At 49.4% G+C, this 21,158-nt stretch overlaps 1 protein-coding gene across 1 annotated transcript in view; it reads left to right on the top strand.

Annotated features, from left to right (window-relative positions):
• Positions 1–21,158, top strand: part of LOC143933032 (putative oxidoreductase YteT) — a 259,999-nt gene that overhangs the window by 129,441 nt on the left and 109,400 nt on the right. The window contains exons 10-14 of the mRNA XM_077455949.1: positions 155–285; positions 1,376–1,430; positions 6,467–6,550; positions 15,682–15,816; positions 17,814–17,915. Of these exons, the coding sequence (XP_077312075.1) occupies positions 155–285; positions 1,376–1,430; positions 6,467–6,550; positions 15,682–15,816; positions 17,814–17,915 (507 nt within the window). The remainder of the gene's footprint in view (positions 1–154; positions 286–1,375; positions 1,431–6,466; positions 6,551–15,681; positions 15,817–17,813; positions 17,916–21,158) is intronic.

Here is a 21,158-nt window from a genome sequence, read left to right as displayed (position 1 = left end):
ATGTGACGCATAGTTGGGGTAAGTGACTCGCGGTTGGGGTAAGTGACGTGCGTTTGGAGTAGGTGAGGCGCGGTTGGAGTAGGTGACGTACAGTTGGGGTATGTAATGGGTCATTCTGCATTCTATTCATAAAGTTTTTTTTCTTGCTGTGAAGGTGGGATTCTGGCACTTTGCACACTCGTATGTGCGAGGGAATTGGCGGAATGAGGCGGAGAGCACATTCTCTCTGCTGGCGAAGTCCTGCCATGACATCGACCTCATCAGCTATTGGATGGGAAAACAAAGGTACGATGATGTCATCTTTCCCTGAGTGGGCGGGGTCTATAGATCTGGCTTGCAGCGATCATTGCTGTGGATCATCATTACTAGACAGAGCCGCCCCTGGCAGAGTTCAGGATAGAGTGGCCCCTCTGTGACAATTACTGGGGAATGTCCCACAACTGATGATTGGCTTTCTATAATGAATGATGTGAATGGAACCTGGAGAGATCCAGAATATAATCCGGTTCTGATATTATTATCTCGGGATTTCCTTCATGTCATGATGCGGCTCTCTAGGGGGGCGGATCACACATCTCCAGGGTGGGGTCACATATGTGGCGGTTTTCCCATCATCCAATCACATGATCCGGCTCTCTAGGGGGGCGGATCACACTTCTTGGAAGCGGGGTCACATATGTGACAGGTTTGCCATCATCCAATCACATGATGCGGCTCTCTAGGGGGGCGGGTCACACATCTCGGGGGCGGAGTCACATATGTGATTGTTTTCCCATCATCCAATCACATGATCCAGCTCTCTAGGGGGGCGGATCACACATCTCGGGGGCGGGGTCACATATGTGACGGTTTTCCCATCATCCAATCACATGATCCGGCTCTCTAGGGGGGCGGATCACACATCGGTTTCGGTGTGTCTTTGGGTCCAGTTCAGGTGAGAATTCAGGCAAACATTTGGATCTGATTCACACGTGAAGCGGTGAACAGGAACGCACCGGACCCCGTTCCGGACCCCTCTCCACCCCCCGGGGTCCTCAACCTCCAATCATCAATAATAGAGAGGAGGGGGGAGGAAATCTACTGCTTATACATTCCTCAGTCACTTCCTGGTTTCTGGCCTAGGCCACAATGATGTCATCCATCCCAGGAGTCTTCATTGGAGGAGGGGCTTTCTCAGCTCAGCCACACCCTCCTGCCTGCATGCCTGGGCTAAGGGCAGATGGATTCCAGGAATTAAATGTTACCGGAATCATGGATGGATGGGGGGGGGGGTTTGCTTTGAATATTGGAAATGAATTATATTGAGTTCTCGGTTGGCAGTTTAGTTCCTCTCTTATCACACCAACACAGTAAATCCCTCCTCTCCCTCCTCCAGGTGTATGAAGGTGTCGTGCTTCGGAGCGCTCTCCCACTTCACCAAAGAGAACAAAGTAAGTGCACCCCGCTATGTCCTCCGGGGGGATTTTAGGACTATCACTATGGGGGAGGGGGAGGGGCACTTTGCTGGGTAGAGCGGTGTATCAGTCAGCGGGTTCACAGACATCAATAAAAACCTCACAAACCTTCTAACACGTGATGACCAGAGAAAACCTTTGGCCAGAGTTCCACTTTAAAGATGAATGAATGGTGTGGAGCGGTACAGTAGTACAGGAGATGATCAGAGACTGCAGACATAATACAGGAGATGAACAGAGACTGCAGACATAGTACAGGAGATGATCAGAGACTGCAGACATAGTACAGGAGATGATCAGAGACTGCAGACATAGTACAGGAGATGATCAGAGACTGCAGACATAATACAGGAGATGAACAGAGACTGCAGACATAGTACAGGAGATGATCAGAGACTGCAGACATAGTACAGGAGATGATCAGAGACTGCAGACATAGTACAGGAGATGATCAGAGACTGCAGACATAATACAGGAGATGAACAGAGACTGCAGACATAGTACAGGAGATGATCAGAGACTGCAGACATAATACAGGAGATGATCAGAGACTGCAGACATAGTACAGGAGATGATCAGAGACTGCAGACATAATACAGGAGATGAACAGAGACTGCAGACATAGTACAGGAGATGATCAGAGACTGCAGACATAGTACAGGAGTTGATCAGAGACTGCAGACATAGTACAGGAGATGATCAGAGACTGCAGACATAATACAGGAGATGATCAGAGACTGCAGACATAATACAGGAGATGATCAGAGACTGCAGACATAGTACAGGAGATGATCAGAGACTGCAGACATAATACAGGAGATGATCAGAGACTGCAGACATAATACAGGAGATGAACAGAGACTGCAGACATAGTACAGGAGATGATCAGAGACTGCAGACATAGTACAGGAGTTGATCAGAGACTGCAGACATAGTACAGGAGATGATCAGAGGCTGCAGACATAATACAGGAGATGATCAGAGACTGCAGACATAATACAGGAGATGATCAGAGACTGCAGACATAGTACAGGAGATGATCAGAGACTGCAGACATAATACAGGAGATGATCAGAGACTGCAGACATAGTACAGGAGATGATCAGAGACTGCAGACATCCTACAGGAGATGATCAGAGACTGCAGACATAGTACAGGAGATGATCAGAGACTGCAGACATAGTACAGGAGATGATCAGAGACTGCAGACATAATACAGGAGATGATCAGAGACTGCAGACATAGTACAGGAGATGATCAGAGACTGCAGACATACTACAGGAGATGATCAGAGACTGCATACATAATACAGGCGATGATCAGAGACTGCAGACATAGTACAGGAGATGATCAGAGACTGCAGACATAGTACAGGAGATGATCAGAGACTGCGGACATAGTACAGGAGATGATCAGAGACTGCAGACATAGTACAGGAGATGATCAGAGACTGTGGACATAATACAGGAGATGATCAGAGACTGCAGACATACTACAGGAGATGATCAGAGACTGCAGACATACTACAGGAGATGATCAGAGACTGCATACATAATACAGGAGATGATCAGAGACTGCAGACATAGTACAGGAGATGATCAGAGGCTGCGGACATAGTACAGGAGATGATCAGAGACTGCAGACATAATACAGGAGATGATCAGAGACTGCAGACATAGTACAGAAAATGATCAGAGACTGCAGACATAGTACAGGAGATGATCAGAGACTGCAGACATAATACAGGAGATGATCAGAGACTACAGACATAATACAGGAGATGATCAGAGACTGCAGACATAGTACAGGAGATGATCAGAGACTGCAGACATAATACAGGAGATGATCTGAGACTGCAGACATACTACAGGAGTTGATCATAGACTGCAGACATACTACAGGAGTTGATGAGAGTCTGCAGACATGGTACAGGAGATGATCAGAGACTGCAGTCATAGTACAGGAGATGATCAGAGACTGCAGACATAGTACAGGAGATGATCAGAGACTGCAGACAGTACAGGAGATGATCAGAGACTGCAGACATAGTACAGGAGATGATCAGAGACTGCAGACATAGTACAGGAGATGATCAGAGACTGCAGACATAGTACAGGAGATGATCAGAGACTGCAGACATAGTACAGGAGATGATCAGAGACTGCAGACATAGTACAGAAGATGGTCAGAGACTGCAGACATAGTACAGGAGATGATCAGAGACTGCAGACATAATACAGGAGATGATCAGAGACTGCAGACATAGTACAGGAGATGATCAGAGACTGCAGACATCCTACAGGAGATGATCAGAGACTGCAGACATAGTACAGGAGATGATCAGAGACTGCAGACATAATACAGGAGATGATCAGAGACTGCAGACATAGTACAGGAGATGATCAGAGACTGCAGACATACTACAGGAGATGATCAGAGACTGCATACATAATACAGGAGATGATCAGAGACTGCAGACATAGTACAGGAGATGATCAGAGACTGCGGACATAGTACAGGAGATGATCAGAGACTGCAGACATAGTACAGGAGATGATCAGAGACTGCAGACATAGTACAGGAGATGATCAGAGACTGCAGACATAGTACAGGAGATGATCAGAGACTGTGGACATAATACAGGAGATGATCAGAGACTGCAGACATACTACAGGAGATGATCAGAGACTACAGACATACTACAGGAGATGATCAGAGACTGCATACATAATACAGGAGATGATCAGAGACTGCAGACATAATACAGGAGATGATCAGAGACTGCAGACATAGTACAGAAAATGATCAGAGACTGCAGACATAGTACAGGAGATGATCAGAGACTGCAGACATAATACAGGAGATGATCAGAGACTACAGACATAATACAGGAGATGATCAGAGACTGCAGACATAGTACAGGAGATGATCAGAGACTGCAGACATAATACAGGAGATGATCAGAGACTGCAGACATGGTACAGGAGATGATCAGAGACTGCAGACATAGTGCAGGAGATGATCAGAGACTGCAGACATAGTACAGGAGATGATCAGAGACTGCAGACATAGTACAGGAGATGATCAGAGACTGCAGACATAGTACAGAAGATGGTCAGAGACTGCAGACATAGTACAGGAGATGATCAGAGACTGCAGACATAATACAGGAGATGATCAGAGACTGCAGACATAGTACAGGAGATGATCAGAGACTGCAGACATCCTACAGGAGATGATCAGAGACTGCAGACATAGTACAGGAGATGATCAGAGACTGCAGACATAATACAGGAGATGATCAGAGACTGCAGACATAGTACAGGAGATGATCAGAGACTGCAGACATAGTACAGGAGATGATCAGAGACTGCAGACATAGTATAGAAGATGGTCAGAGACTGCAGACATAGTACAGGAGATGATCAGAGACTGCAGACATAGTACAGGAGATGATCAGAGACTGCAGACATAATACAGGAGATGATCAGAGACTGCAGACATAGTACAGGAGATGATCAGAGACTGCAGACATCCTACAGGAGATGATCAGAGACTGCAGACATAGTACAGGAGATGATCAGAGACTGCAGACATAATACAGGAGATGATCAGAGACTGCAGACATAGTACAGGAGATGATCAGAGACTGCAGACATAGTACAGGAGATGATCAGAGACTGCGGACATAGTACAGGAGATGATCAGAGACTGCAGACATAGTACAGGAGATGATCAGAGACTGCAGACATAGTACAGGAGATGATCAGAGACTGCAGACATAATACAGGAGATGATCAGAGACTGCAGACATACTACAGGAGATGATCAGAGACTGCATACATAATACAGGAGATGATCAGAGACTGCAGACATAGTACAGGAGATGATCAGAGACTGCGGACATAGTACAGGAGATGATCAGAGACTGCAGACATAGTACAGGAGATGATCAGAGACTGCGGACATAGTACAGGAGATGATCAGAGACTGCAGACATAGTACAGGAGATGATCAGAGACTGTGGACATAATACAGGAGATGATCAGAGACTGCAGACATACTACAGGAGATGATCAGAGACTGCAGACATACTACAGGAGATGATCAGAGACTGCATACATAATACAGGAGATGATCAGAGACTGCAGACATAATACAGGAGATGATCAGAGACTGCAGACATAGTACAGAAAATGATCAGAGACTGCAGACATAGTACAGGAGATGATCAGAGACTGCAGACATAGTACAGGAGATGATCAGAGACTGCAGACATAATACAGGAGATGATCAGAGACTACAGACATAATACAGGAGATGATCAGAGACTGCAGACATGGTACAGGAGATGGTCAGAGACTGCAGACATAATACAGGAGATGATCAGAGACTGCAGACATGATACAGGAGATGATCAGAGACTGCAGACATAGTACAGGAGATGATCAGAGACTGCAGACATGGTACAGGAGATGATCAGAGACTGCAGACATAGTGCAGGAGATGATCAGAGACTGCAGACATAGTACAGGAGATGATCAGAGACTGCAGACATGATACAGGAGATGGTTAGAGACTGCAGACATAGTACAGGAGATGGTCAGAGACTGCAGACATAGTACAGGAGATGATCAGAGACTGCAGACAGGGGTCCAGGGGCCACACAATGTAGTACAGATCCTCAGGTTGGGCCCCGGGGCCCTCAGCTATATGGGGGTTGGGGGAAGGTTCTTCTATAGACATTGCTGGACTGAACATAGCTGTATATGTGGGGTGGGGGAGGGGGAATGTGGCTCCCGGTGACGGCTTATTAGAAATACTAATCAGAGATTGGTCATGAAGTGATTGGTTGGCCTGTGATTGGTGTGATTGATCCAGAAGCAGCAGATCAGCAGTCCTCTCCTCCATTGTGGGGTGAAGTTGATCGCTGATCCTTCTCTATGTAGGAAGTGAATGGTAACATTGTATACACCATGAGATCTCTAACCGATTTCTGTGATTGATTGTAGCCCAGCGGGGCCAGCAGCCGCTGCCTGGACTGCGCGGTGGAGGGGGCGTGTCCATACTCAGCGCAGAAGATTTATCTCAACCAGGTGAGTCCTCATCGTCTTCACTGAGATATATGGAGGCGGCCAATGAGGACAGCTGGAAATGCTGCTTGCTTGGCTGCCGCCCGCTACTAATGTTTAATATACACAACGTTCTCTTATAACGGAATGAATAATAGACGATTGAGGGCCCCATTCACACGGCGCTCTGATCCGGTCTGTCTGTCCGTTTCATCAGGCGGACCCTCCAATCTACAGACATCCCCCGATATATCCCATCCAATCCACCCAATCCAGATGGTGGTCCTAATTCCCATCCGTCTGCCGGATCGGATAACAGGCGGTGACTTTTCATTCGATCTCCGCATAGAGGACAGCGGGGCTCTTCACAGTGAGTGGAGACGACCATCCGCCTGCCCAGCGCGGAACAGATCGACCCTCCCCCACCCCCGAGCAACTGGAATCCATCAAAGCGGAGGCATCTGTGTGAAAGTGGCCTAAACAAGGCGCGCATGCCCACCAATCAGAAAACCCGATCTCTAATGTATGCCGTGTGCTCATCACTCCCACATCCATCTGAGAGATATAGGAATACAGACCAAACCCCTCCCACCAAACATAACCCCCCCCACGAAATATTACCCCTCCCCACCAAATATAACCCCTCCCCATCAAATATTACTCCTCCCCACCAAATATAACCCCTCCCCACCAAATATAACCCCTCCCCACCGAATATTACTCCTCCCACCAAATATAACCCCTCCCCACCAAATATTACTCCTCCCACCAAATATAACCCCTCCCCATCAAATATTACTCCTCCCCACCAAATATAACCCCTCCCACCAAATATAACCCCTCCCCACCGAATATTACTCCTCCCACCAAATATAACCCCTCCCCACCAAATATAACCCCTCCCCACCAAATATTACTCCTCCCCACTAAATTTAACTCCTTCCCACTAAATATAACTCCTCCCCACTAAATATAACCCCTCCCTACCAAATATAACCCCTCCCCACCAAATATAATCCCTCCCCACCCAATATAACCCCTCCCCCTCCCTACACGGCTGCTTTCACACTGCGGCCGCGTTGGCGGTAAAGTGACGCTCGTTTTAGCGCTGCTTTTTGGCTTTTAGCGCTGCTTTTAACCCCCCCAGTGGCCAAAGAAAGGGTTTAAACTGCCAATGTTGCAGCGCTTCCGAATCGCTTTTCATTCATTCCAATGGGAGGGGTGTATACATCGCTCCAACAGCCCCCAAAGATGCGGCTTGTAGGAGTTTTTTCCCATCCCCCAGACACATCGCCCCGGGGTGAGCGCACGCAGGATTTCACACCGGGGAGGCGCTTTTTTTAAAGGACTTGTCCCAAGTTGTGTCATTTTTACAATTTTGACACTTTCTTTGTGAAATGGTGGGGGGGACATTTGTACCCCATTACCAATTCACACAGGGAGGGGGCGGGATCTGAGGGGTCCCCTGGTTACCACTTCAGCCCCGGAAGAATTTACCCCCTTCCTGACCAGAACACTTTTTGCGATTCGGCACTGCGCCATTTTAACTGACAATTGCGCGGTCGTGCGACGTGGCACCCAAAGAAAACTGACGTCCTTTTTTCCCCCACGAATAGAGATTTCTTTTGGTGGTATTTGATCACCTCTGCGGTTTTTATTTTTTGCACTATAAACAAAAATATTTTTTACTTTTTTCTCTAATAAATATCCCCCTAAAATATAAAATAATATTTTTTCCTCAGTTTGGCACTGGCACTGAAGGGGTTAACCACTAGGGGGCAGTGTAGGGGTTAAGTGTGTCCTGGGGAGTGATTCTAACTGTGGGGGGGAGAGGCTGCGTGTGACACATCACTGATCTCTGCTCCAATCACAGGGAGCAGAGATCAGTGACAGTGTCACTAGGCAGAACGGGTAGATGCTTGTTTACATCACCATCTCCCCGTTCGGCGATTGCGTCCGCGTGACCTGCGACCCGACTCACGGAGGTCCCGGCCGGCGAGCGCGCGATGAAACGGCAGCAAATTTAAAGGGACGTACCTGTACGCCCATTTCCCTGTCCGTGCCATTCTGCCGATGTACATCGGCGTGCGACGGTCAGGAACTGGTTAAAGGGGGCTTCCAGATTCCAATAACCCCCCGCCCGCAGACCCCATCAACATGGGGACACGGTGCTTTGGCTTTGGCTACCCCAAAGCATGTTGAGGGCATGTGGCCTGGTACAGTTCGGGGGGGCACTCTCTCACCCCCCCCCCTCTTTTCCTGCGGCCTGCCAGGTTGCGTACCCCCACGGCATTTTTTTTTTTTTTTTTTTTTGATAGTGCCCCATCATTGGTATCAGTAGGAGGTGCCTGTATGCCAGTAGCTGGAATTATGCCCACCAACAATAGGGATCCGGGAATATACGGAGATGGGAGATCTGGGAATACACGGAGATGGGGGATCTGGGAATACACAGAGATGGAGATCTGGGAATTCACAGAGATGGGGATCTGGGAATACACAGAGATGGAGATCCGGGAATACACGGAGATTGGGATCCGGGAATACACGGAGATGGGGGATACGGGAATACACGGAGATGGGGGATACGGGAATACACGGAGATGGGGTATCCGGGAATACACGGAGATGGGGGATCCGGGAATACACGGAGATGGGGGATCCGGGAATACACGGAGATGGGGGATCTGGGAATACACGGAGATGGGGTATCCGGGAATACACGGAGATGGGGGATCCGGGAATACACGGAGATGGGGGATCCGGGAATACACGGAGATGGGGATCTGGGAATACACAGAGATGGGGTATCCGGGAATACACAGAGATGGGGTATCCGGGAATACACAGAGATGGGGATCCGGGAATACACGGAGATTGGGATCCGGGAATACACGGAGATGGGAAATCTGGGAATACACAGAGATGGAGATCCGGGAATACACGGAGATGGGGATCCGGGAATACACAGAGATGGAGATCCGGGAATACACAGAGATTGGGATCCGGGAATACACGGAGATTGGGATCCGGGAATACACGGAGATGGGGGATCCGGGAATACACGGAGATGGGGGATACGGGAATACACGGAGATGGGGTATCCGGGAATACACGGAGATGGGGGATCCGGGAATACACGGAGATGGGGGATCCGGGAATACACGGAGATGGGAGATCTGGGAATACACAGAGATGGAGATCCGGGAATACACGGAGATGGGGATCCGGGAATACACAGAGATGGAGATCCGGGAATACACAGAGATTGGGATCCGGGAATACACGGAGATTGGGATCCGGGAATACACGGAGATGGGGGATCCGGGAATACACGGAGATGGGGGATACGGGAATACACGGAGATGGGGTATCCGGGAATACACGGAGATGGGGGATCCGGGAATACACGGAGATGGGAGATCTGGGAATACACGGAGATGGAGATCTGGGAATACACGGAGATGGGAGATCTGGGAATACACGGAGATGGGAGATCTGGGAATACACGGAGATGGGGGATCCGGGAATACACGGAGATGGGGTATCCGGGAATACACGGAGATGGGGGATCCGGGAATACACGGAGATGGGGGATCTGGGAATACACGGAGATGGGGTATCCGGGAATACACGGAGATGGGGGATCCGGGAATACACGGAGATGGGGGATCTGGGAATACACGGAGATGGGGGATCCGGGAATACACAGAGATTGGGACGGGAATACACGGAGATTGAGATCCGGGAATACACGGAGATGGGGATCCGGGAATACACGGAGATGGGAAATCTGGGAATACACGGAGATGGGGGATCCGGGAATACACTGAGATGGGGGATCCGGGAATACACGGAGATGGGAGATCCGGGAATACACGGAGATGGGAGATCCGGGAATACACGGAGATGGGAGATCCGGGAATACACGGAGATGGGAGATCCGGGAATACACGGAGATGGGAGATCCGGGAATACACGGAGATGGGAGATCCGGGAATACACGGAGATGGGGGATCCGGGAATACACGGAGATGGGGGATCCGGGAATACACTGAGATGGGGGATCCGGGAATACACGGAGATGGGAGATCCGGGAATACACGGAGATGGGAGATCCGGGAATACACGGAGATGGGAGATCCGGGAATACACGGAGATGGGGGATCCGGGAATACACGGAGATGGGGGATCCGGGAATACACGGAGATGGGGGATCCGGGAATACACGGAGATGGGGGATCCGGGAATACACGGAGATGGGAGATCCGGGAATACACGGAGATGGGAGATCCGGGAATACACGGAGATGGGAGATCCGGGAATACACGGAGATGGGAGATCCGGGAATACACGGAGATGGGGGATCCGGAAATACACGGAGATGGGGGATCCGGGAATACACGGAGATGGGGTATCCGGGAATACACGGAGATGGGGTATCCGGGAATACACTGAGATGGGGGATCCGGGAATACACTGAGATGGGGGATCTGGGAATACACGGAGATGGGAGATCTGGGAATACACGGAGATGGGAGATCCGGGAATACACGGAGATGGGGGATCCGGGAATACACTGAGATGGGGGATCCGGGAATACACTGAGATGGGGGATCCGGGAATACACGGAGATGGGGGATCCGGGAATACACGGAGATGGGAGATCTGGGAATACACGGAGATGGGAGATCCGGGAATACACGGAGATGGGAGATCCGGGAATACACGGAGATGGGAGATCCGGGAATACACGGAGATGGGAGATCCGGGAATACACGGAGATGGGGGATCCGGAAATACACGGAGATGGGGGATCCGGGAATACACGGAGATGGGGTATCCGGGAATACACTGAGATGGGGGATCCGGGAATACACTGAGATGGGGGATCCGGGAATACACTGAGATGGGGGATCCGGGAATACACTGAGATGGGGGATCTGGGAATACACGGAGATGGGAGATCTGGGAATACACGGAGATGGGAGATCCGGGAATACACGGAGATGGGAGATCCGGGAATACACGGAGATGGGAGATCTGGGAATACACGGAGATGGGAGATCCGGGAATACACGGAGATGGGAGATCCGGGAATACACGGAGATGGGAGATCCGGGAATACACGGAGATGGGAGATCCGGGAATACACGGAGATGGGGGATCCGGAAATACACGGAGATGGGGGATCCGGGAATACACGGAGATGGGGTATCCGGGAATACACGGAGATGGGGGATCCGGGAATACACTGAGATGGGGGATCCGGGAATACACTGAGATGGGGGATCCGGGAATACACTGAGATGGGGGATCCGGGAATACACTGAGATGGGGGATCTGGGAATACACGGAGATGGGAGATCTGGGAATACACGGAGATGGGAGATCTGGGAATACACGGAGATGGGAGATCCGGGAATACACGGAGATGGGAGATCCGGGAATACACGGAGATGGGAGATCCGGGAATACACGGAGATGGGGGATCCGGGAATACACGGAGATGGGGGATCTGGGAATACACGGAGATGGGGGATCTGGGAATACACGTAGATGGGAGATCTGGGAATACACGGAGATGGGAGATCTGGGAATACACGGAGATGGGGGATCCGGGAATACACGGTGATGGGGGATCTGGGAATACACGGAGATGGGGGATCTGGGAATACACGGAGATGGGGGATCCGGGAATACACGGAGATGGGGGATCTGGGAATACACGGAGATGGGAGATCTGGGAATACACGGAGATGGGGGATCCGGGAATACACGGAGATGGGGGATCTGGGAATACACGGAGATGGGAGATCCGGGAATACACGGAGATGGGAACACTACATCTGGTATTCAGGAGCTCAGACCTTTACAATGGACACTGATAAAGGGTCGTCTATTAATGGAATGTATTGTGCCGAGTCGGCTGCCATCTGTTCATTAGAGGCCGGCCGGCCTCCAGCAGAAGTGGAGGAAACAGAATGGGCCCAAGAAGTGCCATTGAATGGGAGAGAAAAGGAGGCGGCGGCCTGTGTGGCGACACACAATAGACCCGTGCCGTCTGGCGACAGCCAAACACAAAACACTCACAATGCATCTGCTCAGCAGACGGCCGAGCGCCCCGCACCCCTTTCTTCTCTTCTCTTTGTAATCTGACATCTGCTCAGGCTGTGCGACGGGAAATTCTTTCCCTACTTGTGCCGCAATCTGCCTATTTAATGGCTGTATGGGGCCAATGCTACAAACATTAAAGGTGGTCAGAGGGGCGTTCATCGCCTGAGCAGCCTTCATTATGGTCTGACCAATGAGCAGCCTTCATTATAGTCTGACCAATGAGCAGCCTTCATTATAGTCTGACCAATGAGCAGCCTTCATTATAGTCTGACCAATAAACAGCCTTTATTATGGTCTGACCAATGAGCAGCCTCCATTATAGTCTGACCGATGAGCAGCCTTCATTATAGTCTGACCAATGAGCAACCTTCATTATAGTCTGACCAATGAGCAGCCTTCATTATAGTCTGACCAATGAGCAGCCTTCATTATAGTCTGACCAATAAACAGCCTTTATTATGGTCTGACCAATGAGCAGCCTTCATTATAGTCTGACCAATGAGCAGCCTTCATTATAGTCTGACCAATGAGCAGCCTTCATTATAGTCTGACCAATGAGCAGCCTTCATTATAGTCTGACCAATGAGCAGCCTTCATTATAGTCTGACCAATGAGCAGCCTTCAATATAGTCTGACCAATGAGCAGCCTTCAATATAGTCTTAGCAATGAGCAGCCTTCATTATAGTCTGACCAATGAGCAGCCTTCAATATAGTCTGACCAATGAGCAGCCTTCAATATAGTCTTAGCAATGAGCAGCCTTCATTATAGTCTGACCACCGAGCAGCCTTCATTATGGTCTGACCAATGAGCAGCCTTCATTATAATCTGACCATTGAGCAGCCTTCATTATGGCCTGACCAATGAGCCGAGGGCTTCGTTGCCATCACAACGGGGGCGGGCACTTCCGGCGACGCGGCTTGTTGCGATGGCGACTTCAGAAGTGTATGGCGCTGCACTGTACATACTGCGCATGCACAAGAGCGGGCGGTGCATGCTGGTTGTTCAGCTGCACCAGAGCCCGGAAGATGGTGCTTGTGGGCTTCACATGGAAACTGCCACGAAAGAGGAATATACGATCTGTTCTTCTATGAAATCGCCAATCAAGCGCCAATTAATCACAAACGCTCTAAATAAGCCTCAGAGAAAAAAAATATCCATCCTAGAAAAAAAAATGTTAACAGTGGGAACTTCGCTTTAAGTATATAAACAGTAAAAAAAGGAGGACAGACCATATTGGCTCCATAAAGAATGAGGAAGGACATCTGGTTACAAAGGATGGGGAGATGGTGAAGATATTGAATTTATTCTTCTCCTCCATCTTCACGAGGGAATCGGGGGGCTTCAGTAACCAAAACTGCAGTGTTTATCCTCATGACACGTCACAGGAAGCCCCTCCATGGTTATCAGAGGACAGAATTACAATTAGACTTGGGAAACTTAACATTAATAAATCACCAGGACCAGATGGCTTGCACCCGAGGGTACTTAGGGAACTCAGTCAGGTAATTGCCAGACAATTGTTCCTCATTTTTACTGACAGTCTACTGACTGGAATGGTACCAGCTGATTGGAGAAAAGCCAATGTAGCACCAATATTTAAAAAGGGCCAAAATCCATCCCTGGGAATTACAGACCAGTCGGCCTAACATCAATAGTATGTAAACTCTTGGAGGGGATGATAAGGGACTATATACAAGATTTTAGTCATGAGAACGATATCATTAGCAGTAATCAGCATGGATTCATGAAGAATCGTTCTTACCAAACCAATCTACTAACCTTCTATGAGGAGGTGAGTTGCCTTCTAGATAAAGGAAGGTCCGTAGACGTGGTATATCTAGATAAAGGAAGGCCCGTAGACGTGGTATATCTAGATAAAGGAAGGCCCGTAGACGTGGTGTATCTAGATAAAGGAAGGCCCGTAGACGTGGTGTATCTAGATAAAGGAAGGCCCGTAGACGGGGTGTATCTAGATAAAGGAAGGCCTGTAGACGTGGTGTATCTGGATAAAGGAAGGCCCGTAGACGTGGTGTATCTAGATAAAGGAAGGCCCGTAGATGTGGTGTATCTGGATAAAGGAAGGCCCGTAGACGTGGTGTATCTAGATAAAGGAAGGCCCGTAGACGTGGTGTATCTAGATAAAGGAAGGCCCGTAGACGTGGTGTATCTAGATAAAGGAAGGCCCGTAGACGTGGTGTATCTAGATAAAGGAAGGCCTGTAGACGTGGTGTATCTAGATAAAGGAAGGCCCGTAGACGTGGTGTATCTATATAAAGGAAGGCCCGTAGATGTGGTGTATCTAGATAAAGGAAGGCCCGTAGATGTGGTGTATCTAGATAAAGGAAGGCCCGTAGACGTGGTGTATCTAGATAAAGGAAGGCCCGTAGACGTGGTGTATCTAGATAAAAGGAAGGCCCATACAGGATATACAATGTAACACTGACATATAATCACACAACATACATGATATACAATGTAACACTGACATATAATCACACAACATACAGGATATACAATGTAATACTGACATATAATCACACAACATACATGATATACAATGTAATACTGACATATAATCACACAACATACATGATATACAATGTAATACTGACATATAATCACACAACATACATGATATACAATGTAATACTGACATATAATCACACAACATACATGATATACAATGTAATACTGACATATAATCACACAACATACATGATATACAATGTAATACTGACATATAATCACACAACATACATGATATACAATGTAATACTGACATATAATCACACAACATACATGATATACAATGTAATACTGACATATAATCACACAACATACATGATATACAATGTAATACTGACATATAATCACACAACATACATGATATACAATGTAACACTGACATATAATCACACAACATACATGATATACAATGTAACACTGACATATAATCACACATGGGTTGGATGGACTTGTGTCCTGTGGATTATGTAACGTCCCGGAATCTTCTCTCTCCCACTTTCTCCCTTCCAGGGACACTTCGGTTGGCCCGTATCGGTGGTGTGCAGCAATGGCGTCTATGACATTGAGTCGCTGACCGAAGCTTTGAGGACCGGTCCTTATGGAAGGTGTGTCTACGAATGTGACAACGACGTCTGCACCAATCAGGTAAGAGCAGAGATGACCCGTATATATTGGGGGGTATTATGGGGGGATCACCTCCATATTGCTCCCACAGGCCTGCAGAGGCTTTCTGGGGTCCAATATTTGCAGGAAATGAATATGTAGGGGGCCGGTGGTTGGTGATTTGGTGGCCCCCGAGTTCTGGGTTTCATGCCAATCAGGGTCATTATCTGCATGGAGTTTGTACCCTCTGGAGGGATGAGCGGACCGATGTGATTTGTGTGACCTCACCGGCGTAGTGAATCTTCAGATCGCTGCTGGTTTGGCCAATCCCGGAACTTGGCGGTGAATCTGGCGTTCCTCGCGGCGGTACGCGGTGACTTATAACGGAACAAAGTCACCAATGTACAAAGCTGAGTGCAGAAGATGAAATGATGATCATTAACCTTCATCAGCTCAGCAGAGAGCGATGTGGACCGAGGAGTTCTCCACCTTCGTGAGCCCAGGGCCCGCGACATTCCTCCAGAACCTTCCAGAACCCAACAGTAGGGAATAAAGTGTATAATCACACAATAAAAGTGTGGGAATGTAATGTATTGAAATGCTGGAAGCGGCGGGGGGGTCACTGTGGGGGGATGGGGGTTGTAGCAGACCCAGTGCCCTTGTAGGAGATGAGGTTTCTGGAGGGGGCTGGGGAGCGATGTGGGTGGCTGAGGGGCACTGTGGAGGCTGGGGAGCAATGTGGGAGATTGGGGAGCGATGTGGGAGGCTGGGGAGCGATGTGGGAGATTGGGGAGCGATGTGGGAGGCTGGGGAGCGATGTGGGAGGCTGGGGAGCGATGTGGGAGGCTGGGGAGCAATGTGGGAGGTTGGGGGGCACTGTGGAGGCTGGGGAGTGATGTAGGAAGTTTGGGGCGCTGTGGAGGTTGGGGAATGATGTGGGAGATTTGGGAGCAATGTGGGAGGCTGGAGAATGATGTGGGAGGTTGGGGGCGCTGTGGAGGCTGGGGAGCAATGTGGGAGGTTGGGGGCACTGTGGAGGCTGGGGAGCAGTGTGGTAGGTTGGGGGGCACTGTGGAGGCTGGGGGACATTGTGGGAGGTTGGAGGGCACTGTGGAGGCTGGGGAGTGATGTGAGAGGTTGGGGGGCACTGTGGAGGCTGGGGAGTGATGTGAGAGGTTGGGGGGCACTGTGGAGGCTGGGGAGTGATGTGGGAGGTTGGGGGGCGCTGTGGAGGTTGGGGGACATTGTGGGAGGTTGGAGGGCACTGTGAAGGTTGGGGAGCGATGTGAGAGGTTGGGTGGCGCTGTGGAGGCTGGGGAGCGATGTGGGAGGTTGGGGGGTGCTGTGGAGGTTGGGGGGCGCTGTGGAGGTTGGGTGGTGCTGTGGAGGCTGGGAAGTGATGTAGGAGGTTGGGGGGCGCTGTGGAGGTTGGGTGGTGCTGTGGAGGCTGGCAAGTGATGTAGGAGGTTGGGTGGTGCTGTGAAGGCTGGGGAGTGATGTAGGAGGTTGGGGGGCGCTGTGGAGGTTGGGGGGCGCTGTGGAGGTTGGGTGGTGCCGTGGAGGCTGGGAAGTGATGTAGGAGGTTGGGGGGCGCTGTGGAGGTTGGGTGGTGCTGTGGAGGCTGGGAAGTGATGTAGGAGGTTGGGGGGCGCTGTGGAGGTTGGGTGGTGCTGTGAAGGCTGGGGAGTGATGTAGGAGGTTGGGGGGCGCTGTGGAGGTTGGGGGGCGCTGTGGAGGTTGGGTGGTGCCGTGGAGGCTGGGAAGTGATGTAGGAGGTTGGGGGGCGCTGTGGAGGTTGGGTGGTGCTGTGGAGGCTGGGGAGTGATGTAGGAGGTTGCGGGTGCTGTGGAGGTTGGGGGGCGCTGTGGAGATTGGGGGGCGCTGTGGAGGCTGGGGGTGCTCAGGAGACCTGGGGGTACTGTGGGCCACTATGGGAGGTCTGCAGTTGGGGGAGGGGAGGCTGGCAGTGGGCCGTGGTCTGGTGGTTGAGGGCGGCTGATTTCAAGGAAAATAATAAATGTTGTGTTTTCCACCTCCAGGTTGTGAATATGGAGTTTGAAGGCGGGAGGACGGCGGCCTTCACAATGATGGCTTTTACTTATGCGCTGGGAGGGAGGAGCACCTCCATCTACGGGACGAAGGTAAATGGAAAAACACCGACTGCCTCTCAGCCGCGTCCATCACAAGCACCAATCACAACGCAGCAATCACAAGCAATGTACAGTACGGGGGGGTGTATATAATGTACAGTACGGGGTGTGTATATAATGTACAGTACGGGGGTGTATATAATGTACAGTACGGGGGGTGTATATAATGTACAGTACGGGGGGGTGTATATAATGTACAGTACGGGGGGTGTATATAATGTACAGTACGGGGTGTGTATATAATGTACAGTACGGGGGTGTATATAATATACAGTACGGGGGTGTATATAATATACAGTACGGGGGGGTGTATATAATGTACAGTACGGGGGGTGTATATAATGTACAGTACGGGGGGTGTATATAATGTACAGTACGGGGGTGTATATAATGTACAGTACGGGGGGGTGTATATAATGTACAGTACGGGGGGTGGATATAATGTACAGTACGGGGGGTTGTATATAATATACAGTAGGAGGGTGTATATAATGTACAGTGCGGGGGTGGATATAATGTACGGTACGGGGGTGTATATAATGTACGGTACGGGACGGATATAATGTACAGTGCGGGGGCGGATATAATGTACAGTACGGGGGTTGTATATAATGTACAGTACGGGGGGGTGGATATAATGTACAGTACGGGGTTGTATATAATGTACAGTACGGGGGTTGTATATAATGTACAGTACGGGGGGTTGTATATAATATACAGTACGGGGGTGGATATAATGTACGGTACGGGGGTGGATATAATGTACGGTACGGGGGTGGATATAATGTACGGTACGGGGGTGTATATAATGTACAGTGCGGGGGGTGTATATAATGTACAGTGCGGGGGCGGATATAATGTACAGTGCGGGGGCGGATATAATGTACAGTACGGGGGGGTGTATATAATGTACAGTACGGGGGGGTGTATATAATGTACAGTACGGGGGGTTGTATATAATGTACAGTACGGGGGGGTGGATATAATGTACAGTACGGGGTTGTATATAATGTACAGTACGGGGGGGTGGATATAATGTACAGTACGGGGGGTGGATATAATGTACAGTACGGGGGGTTGTATATAATGTACAGTACGGGGGGTGGATATAATGTACAGTACGGGGGGTTGTATATAATGTACAGTACGGGGGGGTGGATATAATGTAGAGTACGGGGTTGTATATAATGTACAGTACGGGGGGTTGTATATAATGTACAGTACGGGGGGTTGTATATAATGTACAGTACGGGGGGGTGGATATAATGTACAGTACGGGGGGGTGGATATAATGTACAGTACGGGGGGTTGTATATAATATACAGTAGGAGGGTGTATATAATGTACAGTACGGGGGGTGGATATAATGTACAGTACGGGGGGTTGTATATAATGTACAGTAGGGGGGTTGTATATAATATACAGTAGGAGGGTGTATATAATGTACAGTACGGGGGGTGGATATAATGTACAGTACGGGGTTGTATATAATGTACAGTACGGGGGGTTGTATATAATGTACAGTAGGGGGGTTGTATATAATATACAGTAGGAGGGTGTATATAATGTACAGTACGGGGGGTGGATATAATGTACAGTACGGGGGGTTGTATATAATATACAGTAGGAGGGTGTAAATATTGTCCAGTACGGGGGGTTGTATATAATATACAGTAGGAGGGTGTATATAATATACAGTACGGGGGGGTGGATATAATGTACAGTACGGGGGTGGATATAATGTACAGTACGGGGGGTGGATATAATGTACAGTACGGGGGGTTGTATATAATGTACAGTACGGGGGGGTGGATATAATGTACAGTACGGGGTTGTATATAATGTACAGTACGGGGGGTTGTATATAATGTACAGTACGGGGGGTTGTATATAATATACAGTAGGAGGGTGTATATAATGTACAGTACGGGGGGTGGATATAATGTACAGTACGGGGGGTTGTATATAATGTACAGTAGGAGGGTGTATATAATGTACAGTACGGGGGGGGGGTGGATATAATGTACAGTACGGGGGGTTGTATATAATGTACAGTACGGGGGGTGGATATAATGTACAGTACGGGGGGTTGTATATAATGTACAGTACGGGGGGTTGTATATAATATACAGTAGGAGGGTGTATATAATATACAGTACGGGGGGGGTGGATATAATGTACGGTACGGGGGGTGTATATAATGTACAGTACGGGACGGATATAATGTACAGTGCGGGGGCGGATATAATGTACAGTATGGGGGTGTATGAAATATACGGTACGGGGGGGGGGTTTATTTCTATCTTTAGACATGAAGTATGGTGGGCTCCGGGGGTCTTTTTGTGCCGTCACTCCTCTATGTTTCTCTTCCATGGCACAGGATGTCTGTCATTTGATCTCAGGCTCTGTGCCGATGTCTCAGGAAGAGGGGGAGGAGTCAGAAGAGGGGGAGGAGTCAGAGGAGTGAAAGGCATGCATAATTGAAATCCAATCTGCCCACTGAGCCCAGCCCCCGACCCTCCCAGCGGACGAATCCTTCCCCGTCGGGGATTACACCCGATATACATAGTCTCATAGTTAGTAAGGTTGAATAAAGACACCAGTCCATCCAGTTCATCCTGAGTGTCTACAATTGTCCCTATCCCTGTACATTGCACTCACATTGGTCCCTACCCTCAAGGAGCCACAATCCAAGGTCCCCATTCATATACTAGGACCAATTATGGACAGAAGCCAATTAACCTCCCTGCATGTCTTTGGAGTGTGGGAGGAAACCGGAGTACCCGGAGGAAACTCACACAGGCACAGGGAGAACATGCAAACTCCAGGCAGGGAGTGTCCTGGTTGGGATTTGAGTGCCGCCCACTACACCACTGTGCCGCCCACTACACCACTGTGCCGCCCACTACACCACTGTACTGCCCACTACACCACTGTGCCATCCACTACACCACTGTGCCATCCACTACACCACTGTGCCGCCCACTACACCACTGTGCCGCCCACTACACCACTGTGCCATCCAATATATAGAGATCTGTAAGAGAACACTGAGACCCCCCCCCCCCCCCCCCCCCCCGGAGAGAGACCACCATAAATCCAACAATAAGACAATGGGGGAGGGGATTTACTAAAACTGGACAGTGCAGAATCTGGTGCAGCTCTGTGTGGCAGCCAATCAGCTTCAAGCTTTTTGAGATTTTTGAACTCGCCCCCCGAAGTCACCGAAAGTCG

The sequence above is a fragment of the Lithobates pipiens genome, unplaced genomic scaffold, assembly GCF_037356315.1.
Source record: "Lithobates pipiens isolate NorthernLeopardFrog02 unplaced genomic scaffold, aLitPip1_a1.2 Scaffold_27, whole genome shotgun sequence".
Lineage (NCBI taxonomy): Eukaryota > Metazoa > Chordata > Amphibia > Anura > Ranidae > Lithobates > Lithobates pipiens.
The sequence above is the reverse complement of the archived record's forward strand: the minus strand, read 5'-3'. Positions and strand labels throughout refer to the sequence as shown.